The 8,384-nt window shown below is 39.6% G+C and overlaps 1 protein-coding gene across 1 annotated transcript in view; it reads left to right on the plus strand.

Annotated features, from left to right (window-relative positions):
- The window catches only part of hydin (HYDIN axonemal central pair apparatus protein), a 49,431-nt gene that overhangs the window by 12,074 nt on the left and 28,973 nt on the right, over positions 1–8,384 (plus strand). The window contains exons 21-31 of the mRNA XM_019893936.1: positions 1,061–1,215; positions 3,459–3,533; positions 3,640–3,823; positions 4,025–4,154; positions 4,265–4,421; positions 5,032–5,113; positions 5,222–5,295; positions 5,485–5,649; positions 5,812–6,006; positions 6,107–6,307; positions 7,527–7,735. Coding sequence (XP_019749495.1) covers positions 1,061–1,215; positions 3,459–3,533; positions 3,640–3,823; positions 4,025–4,154; positions 4,265–4,421; positions 5,032–5,113; positions 5,222–5,295; positions 5,485–5,649; positions 5,812–6,006; positions 6,107–6,307; positions 7,527–7,735 — 1,627 coding nt within the window. The remainder of the gene's footprint in view (positions 1–1,060; positions 1,216–3,458; positions 3,534–3,639; positions 3,824–4,024; positions 4,155–4,264; positions 4,422–5,031; positions 5,114–5,221; positions 5,296–5,484; positions 5,650–5,811; positions 6,007–6,106; positions 6,308–7,526; positions 7,736–8,384) is intronic.

An 8,384-nucleotide genomic window follows, 5' to 3' on the forward strand; every position in this document is an offset into this window, starting at 1 on the left:
CAAACCTCGGTTTTCTGAACGTCTCAGTTTTCGACCAAAAATTTCGAGTTTTTTATGCCTCGGATGACGAACAAATTTCTGTTCTCGAACAAACTGAGCGTACTTCAATGCACCACTTGACTCCTCTTGCCTTCCTTACACGAGGAAATGACGCTTCCTCAGGTAGACGAGGAAGTGACGCTTCCTCGTGTCGCTTTCCATTGTGAGCAGACGTGTTCAATAAACTTTTTTTTAAAAAGAGCTTGGTTTCGGTTTTCGAACAATTTCGGTTTTCGAACAGCCTTCTGGAACGGATTATGGACGAAAACCGTTTTCAGACTTAAAAAAATAATAATAAATAATTTTCTTTTATTTTTTTTAATGTTTACTGTATTTTGTTATTCATAAACTAACCTAACTTATACATGTTTAAATCTATTCGTATACAGCATTAAGTCATGTTTATTACTTCAAAATTTACTTCTACATGCATGTATACCATTAAATTTGGCCTTTATTATGTACTTGTACCTATATGGAGGGGTGGGGGGTCGCTACTTTGCGGATTTTCGTTTATCGCAGGTGGTTTTGGTCCCCGTTAACCGCGATAAACGAGGAATTACTGTAGTGCTGTCAAGCGATTAAAACAATTGTGAAATTAATTAATTATGATCTGTAATTAATCGATCTAATTAATCTATATTTGAATCTCATCTAAAAAGTGCTAAGAAACCCCCTATTTTCATTTTTAATTCATTACATTATTGAGGCAGATCAAAAGACAAAAAAAAGTGGCATTATAAAGTCTTTCATTGTTTGTAAACAGATTTGAACAGATGCAGTTCTAGCCATTCACTTGCTGCTGTAGTTGAGACGAGTCCCAAGTCCTACCTGCAACTTTTAGTTTTGACCACCAGGGTGAATATCACCGTTTTGTTTGTTTTTTGTAAATCTCCAAATAATTACAAAATGAAAATAAAAATAGAACATCAGGTCCATAAAAAGTGCTTAGGTTAACATATCAAAAACAGTAACTAATATGTCTTTGTCAATATAAGTCAATATGTGTTGTCTCTTTCAGCTCATATATCTGCAAACATCGGCTCTAGGCCGGATTCCCCCGTTGAAAACACAGATCCAAACTCAGTTCCTACTGAAACTCCTTCAAAACATGCTGAAAGCAGCAGCAGTGACATGAAAGCTCCAAAAGAAAAAGGGAGCACATCCAGCAGCCAGGTACATTTGCTCAAGTCCTCAATGAATGTATTCAGAATTGGTGGTTTGTCTTCGGAAATTTTTATTTCCTCATTCTAAAACCTGATCTATTTTTAAATCCCCCACCCCACACTTTAATGTTTAAGATCATCGAACAAATGTTGATTTCAGACAAAGAAAGCTGAAGTAAACATATAATGCAGTATTTAGAGCAATACACTCGCACCATGTTTGACTGATGATCTTCTACTTGAAATGCTGTACAGTATTGTTACTTTTGCTCCAGATGTAAGGAGACATGCACCTTCCCAAAAAGTCCAAATTTCACCCAAAGACTTCCATTCAAGTCTCTAAATGATTCTCCCCAAAATCTTGGGAAGCAAATGTGATTTGCAAAAATGAGATAAACCTTTGTTTTTATTTTTGTTGTCATTTTTGCCCAGTCTCTTTGTCATTGTTGAGTCATGAAGACTGTTGACGGGCACGGTGCCAGGATTGTTTTGTTTTTCAGTGAAAGCATTCCAAGTAGCATGAGCATGTCCATTATAACAGGAGTTTTAATTGAATTTGACCAAAGGACATTACACAAGGAACAAAATATAATACAAGTGACCACAGGTCAATGGCAAAATCTTCAGCCTAAACACTGCAACATACTGCAATGCTTTTGAATTGCCCATTATGCTATGTAATGAGTGGAATCCCCTTGTGATGTAAACTGCAAGCCTCTGTCATGTTTTGAGGCTGCCCACATTGAAGTGTATCACTTTTTTTACTCCATAAAAAAAGAGTTTTCACTCAGGGAAGATGCAGTTTCTTACAAAAAGAGGACATTGATGAGAATTAAAGGAAATTTAAAATTAAAATTGGGATGTATTGAAGGTGGGGCTCAATCCTATTCACTTGAATGGAACTGAAACGATGTGGTTTGTGTGCCACTCAAGTACATTTTTACCATAAGGATTGCTCTGTTTTCCACAAGTAGATACACATGTAGATACATGTGTATTTCTGTATTTTTATTTCTTGGCAAGGTCTCAGGGCAGCCCAGTGGTCCAGTGGCTAGGGTGTCGACCTCACAGTGCAGAGGTACTGGGTTCAATTCCGGCTCCGGCCTCCCAGTGTGGAGTTTGCATGTTATCCACGGTCCTGCGTGGGTTTTCTCCGGGTACTTCGGTTTTCCTCCCACATTCCAAAAACTTGCATGGCAGGCTGAATGAATGCTCTAAATTGTACCAAGGTGTGAGTGTGAGCGTGGATGGTTGTTTGTCTGTGTGTGCCCCCGCGATTGGCTGGCACCCAGTTCAGGGTGTCCCCCGCCTACTGCCCGAAGAAGGCTGGGAGAGGCTCCAGCACCCCCCGCAATCCTTGTGAGGAGAAGCGGATCGGAAAACGGATGGATGGATGGATGGCTAGGTATCACTGTTAAAACCGGAAATTGGTTTGTCATCTGTGTGGAAGCTTTTGTACATTTTGATTGGGTATAATTTGCAACATCACCACATTGCGCAACTGGAATTCACATTTTGTCAAACTTTCTTGTTAATTTCTAAGGGGTCAGACGTTACACCAAAATTGGTTTCGACACTTGGAGTTAACTGGGATGCAGGCGTATGACACTATCAGTGAGCCAGCATTTTTTTAATTATATCTCCCCAATGATGAAATTTTTGATCTTGAAAGAAGTAGCAGCCTGATGGTATTTGATGCCCCAAAATTATGTCAATGGGTTGGTGTAGGGTGGAAGATTTTGAACTTACGGTCAATATGTAGCTGCTGTCTGCTTGACTGGATCCCTCCTTCTTTAATACGGATGCACAATAGACATTTTTGTTGATGAGCGGTGGTGTAAAGGAAGGAAGATTTTGCCATTTGCTGTTGATATACAACCACCACAACAATGGGGAAATTCCAATATTTTCAGGGTCATGGCTCGCAGTAGCGTATTGTTAAAAAAAACAAAACTCTGAACTCGTTCATATTTGGAATGATAAACTTAGTTCAATTTGTTTTATAAGCAGTACAGTATGAAGTATGAACTGAACAAGTTCATTAAAAAAAAAACTGAACTGAACTTTGAACTAGTTGGCGGAGACAAGCAACTTTCCGAACACGGGCTGTATTTTATTTTCATTGGAATCTTTTTTTCAGCGCCAAAAACTTTTCAGTGTTCACTTTTAAGTGTTTCTACGTTACCAACACAAATTTTCAGGGTCAAAAACGGCAGTGTTCTCGCTCCATCTCGTTACTGTGTTCTGTTTCAGGCAATAGATAAGGCCACACTCAGCAATCTCTTGCCTGAACAGCTCCTGGTTGAAATCCTAACAGAGAGGTTTCAGGTAGGATGACGCTTGTGATTACACAACTGTTTGTATTGTACTTTGACCACAGAACTGATATATTAATCACTGCTTCTTTTTTATTTTGTCTCCTCCTGTCATGCAGTTCGATGACTGCTATTGTGGCATCATAATTCATGGTCTTGATTCAGTCTACACCAAGTCTGTGACATACTCTCTTCAAGTTGTTCTCAAGGCCCTTAAGAACCGGAAACATATTTATGTGATCAACTTAGTTGACACATACAGTGCCCTAAAAGCTCGGAAAAGGGCACAAAAAAAAGCTGAAGGTAAATTAGCATGCACAACTACTTATTCGCTAATGAGAAGGTTTAATCATTTTCAGGATAAGCAAGGAGCAATAGTTTACAATACTTATGATAGTTGTCAGTGAACCTGATGCAATGATTATTTATCGTAATGTTCAAATTATTACGTGTGTGTGTGTGTGTGTGGGTGTGGGTGTGGGTGTGGGTGTGTGTCACGGTCAGATGCCATGCTGAAGGAAAAAGCACTACTGGAGGAGGAGTGGCTGCAGAACATGGATGAAGAGGAATACGAAGCTCTGCCAGAGGAAGAGAAGGAGCGTATTATTGAACGACAGAAACAAAAGAAACTCAAGTAATGAGGGAGTAAACACAGCCTTCTCCCAATTTCACAATATAAATCAGTATCTTCATGAATTATTGATCTGACATTAACATGAAACACGACGTGTTTCTGTCTGTCAGAGTTCTTGAACGAATCAGGAAAATGCAGAAGGACAAAAAGCAACAAGATGAAATGAAGAAACTCCGACTAGATGAGTTAAAAAAGAAGAGTAAAAAGGGTACAGTTAAGGAAAGCAAACAAGCGTCAAGGAAGAAGGGTTCCGTGGAGAGTAAGCAGGTCTGTGAATTTCTTTCAAAAACAAACATTCAAGCTCACAAGAGGGGGACTGAAATACACTCGAAAGTATTCCAATCAGCCGGCGTGTGTTCAGTGAGATTATTTGATAAAACAGCTAATTCTTGAATTTGTAATCATGCATTGTCAGTGCCTGTAAAAGGAAAGGAAAAGAAGCGGCTCTGAGATGGCAGCCTGTTACAACAGCTTGGCTAACTTTCTCCTTTAATTTTACTTCTCCATCCTTCCATGCTATTGTAGTTATTTGTTTTGCATTGTGCTGAACTATTATGCACAATTTACTGTGATTTTGTTCTAGCAGAGAATATTGGCGCTTGTACTGTAGTTATGTGTGCCTGGGAATCGTCAGCCCGTCGAAATAGTTCTGTTAACTTCGGAGATGGTTACTGCTAAATTCAAATACAGCGGTCGGCAGGAATGTCGGCCCGGATGAGCTTACTTGGGGATATTTTTGGCACAAATTTGTCAGCAAATCAAAGAAGGGGTTCCCCAAGTCGCAGACAAAAAAATATATATATATATATATATATATATATATATATATATATAAATATATATAGTAATCCAATTTCAAATGGTTTTGTCCCTTTAGTCATCTAGTGCAATGGCCGCTCCTCGAATGCCATCTTCAAAAGAATCCCTAGTGGACAAGAAAGATCAACCTTCAAATGACGGTGCCAACACATTTACAGAATACCTGCAAAACTATATTAATTTGTGTATTAGCAAAGTATGATTATGTCTATGTTGTATTGTCTTGTCACTTCTCTTTATTGATGCAGCAAAGCAAGGCAAAGAAGAAAAGAGTAAAGAAGACACCATGAGAGACATGCAGTCTGATCCAGCAGCAGAAATGGTAGGTTTACTGTGACCAGCGTAGGTTGTAGCCCACCTCTCGGACCCAAGTCAGTTGAGATTGGCTCCAGCACCCAAATAAGGATACATGTTCTAGTCGATCGATCCATGGATTGTAGAATTTTCAAATAACTGTCAAATCAATTTACTGAGGCTTCATTTCTATTATTTGTGTCATCTTTTTGCCAAGCCTACGGTAGATAAACTGCACGGAATGTTCAATGCATATGAAAAGTGCCAGACCCAAGTGGACCACATTCTCCATCACTGGGACCGTGAGAAGGGCTTGTTGCGGGTCCCACTACCTGGTCAGGAGCCTCCGCAATCCCAAGAGGAGCACCCAGCAGAGAAGCAGGTCCCGGTACTTGTTTTGCTGTTTTATTTTTAGATCTAATGTATATATACACATTCGTAAACAGATGAACTGATACTCTCTGGATTTGACAAATTCCATGATCCGAAACGTTCACTCTTCCGACAAAACTCATCTTCATAATTCAATGGTCCTTTTTCACAGGCCCCTGCAGCAAGGAAGAGCAAAAAATCCACCAGCAAGATCCCGTCCCCAAGCAATCAGATGGAGCCAGCCAAAGCAGAAAAGGCAGCAGAGAAACCAGTCATTATCCCTCACATTGTTCTTAAACTGGCAGGCAAAGACTATCCAGATGTATTGGAATTGCTCCGAAGAAAAGACCTGCCTCCACTACATGAGGTGGAGCCAACAAATACCATTTTGTTGCCTGCATTTATCATTCATCATGCTCGTATAGTTCCTGTTCTTACCTTTGGGATTCCCTCTTCAACTTCCATAGGTACTTGATGAGCTTGGTTTGGGAACGGGCGCTCTTTCTATCCCTCCACCTATTATCTTCTCAGTGGTCCATCTACCCAAAAATAGGGAGCGGAATAAAAGACAACTGAACTGTAACTGTTTTACCTTTCTGAGTCGTTCTGCCGGAGATGAACGAGATGAGAGAAAAGAGGAAGATGATGAAGATGTACAATCGATCAAGGTAAATCTATAAATGCAAATTCAGCATTTTTATGGCGAGTGGAATTTCTGAAGGACACACGCATTAAACAGAATTTGCAAAACATTGAGATCACCATGTTTATGATCAATCAATATTTTTCCCTCTGTGTCTTGATAAAAGGTTTCTGATATTCTTCTGTAAAAATACGTAAAGGATCACGAATTTCAGCATATTTCATACTCTATGTTGTCACAGTCTTGTTGGAATCATTCAGCTTTGGGAGGGTGGTTTTGTCTCACGCAAATCATGACATTTGTTACTATAACGATGAAGGAAGGAGCCATTGTATGCCGTTGTGATGAAGCAAGAGCTCTCTAGTGACCTTTAAAAAAAAGTGGTGTTGTTGAGTCTGGAGCTTCTGAGACTCCTTCCAATTCAGATTATGCATGTTGGTGTTCAAGAGGCCTTCTGCACAAGTTGGCCGTAGTCACGCATGATTTCACTTCGCTTTCAGCAAATTTCAGGGAGTGCTGATGGACGATTTACTGCCATTGCTGTTTTTTTTGGCATCATCGCGAAGCTAACTTAGTGTGTGTTAGCATGTCTACCCGTTTTAAGACCTTTGTAATGTGATTTCATTTGCCAATTGTCCATTTACTTTCATCAACACTTAGAGGTGGTTCAAGTTCATGCACTGCTATCATTTCAATACCGTTATCAAGGTACTTTATGCAGGTATAGTAGCATCAAAATCAAAATTTTATTATTGCTTCTCTGCCGTCTCTGATAAGGCTATTCTTGTCGCAGTGCGGTGTGGTTTGAAATAACAATTAACCTTTCATCCACCAATAATAATAACCTGTAACCTGATAACATGATAAGCTGTCCACTGTAGTGACCGCTGTCCCTGAAAGGGTTAAAATAAAATTCAAAGCATTTTCCAGGTTTATTATGGGTTCTTCTTTCATCAACAATAGGCTACCACCAATTTTGTCCAAATGTATTTGTGGATACAACCAATCGAAAAGGGAATTGTCCTTTTTAAAGGAGACAAGAGGAACGTGTCCCCTTTTCAAATGTAAATATCATGCTGACTGTCAAGGTACCCTTGAGCAAGTAGTACGTGTGCCGCATCACACTGCCATCTTTCCTTGCATGCCTGATTGTGTGTGGTCTCCTCTGTGTTGTATGATGTTAAAATAAAAGGAAATAAATAAAATTACATTTCTGTATTGATGTATGTTTTTGTGTCTTACAGACTCCAAAAGGTCGCAGAGCAAGTGCAAAGCTTATGAAGGAAAAAGATAAGAAGGGCAGAGAGAGTCAGAAGAGTGTAAAAAGGCCTGCTGCCCTTCCAAAAGCCAAAGGTTTGGAACAAACTTTAACTTCGGCACTTGCTTCTTCCACAACTGATCTCGCGGAACAAGATCCCCACCATGCAAGTGTGGAGCAGAAACGCAACCAGAGGTAAAACAACAACAAACAATAACTTTTTAAATGAGATTTCATCTTTCATTGTCTTCTTTTAAAGCTTCCAAAGGATCAGTTTGCTGTTTCCTTAATGTATACACATACAGGTTTTTCAGTTGTACGCTATATTTGTATTATTTCATTTACCGTAAATGTGGTTGTGGATGATAATAATGAATGTTACTGTGGATTACAAATTGTTGTGTAATGTGCTACAGCGGCAACTTCAACCCACCTTGAATTGGTTGCTTGCCAATCTCAGGGCACACTGAGACAAACAACCATTCATGCTCACAATCACACCAAGGGACAATCTAGAATGTTCCATGAGCCTGCCATGCATGTTTTTGAATGCGGGAGGAAACCGGAGTACCTGGAAAAAAACTCTATGGGCACGGGGAGAACGTGCCAACTTCACACAGGAAGGCCAGGTCCAGAATCGAACCCTGGACCTCCGCAATGTTAGGCGAACATGCTAATCAGTTGATCACTGTGCCGCAAATTTACTGTATATATATATTTTTTGTATTTATTGACTGTATTTATTGTATAAAGGCTACTGTGTGTAGTAATGAACATTTGTATCTCTCTCTCTCTCTCTCTCTCTCTCTCTCTCTCTCTCTCTCTCTCTCTCTATATATATATA

The sequence above is a fragment of the Hippocampus comes genome, unplaced genomic scaffold, assembly GCF_001891065.2.
Source record: "Hippocampus comes isolate QL1 unplaced genomic scaffold, H_comes_QL1_v1.1 scaffold104, whole genome shotgun sequence".
NCBI classification, from domain to species: domain Eukaryota; kingdom Metazoa; phylum Chordata; class Actinopteri; order Syngnathiformes; family Syngnathidae; genus Hippocampus; species Hippocampus comes.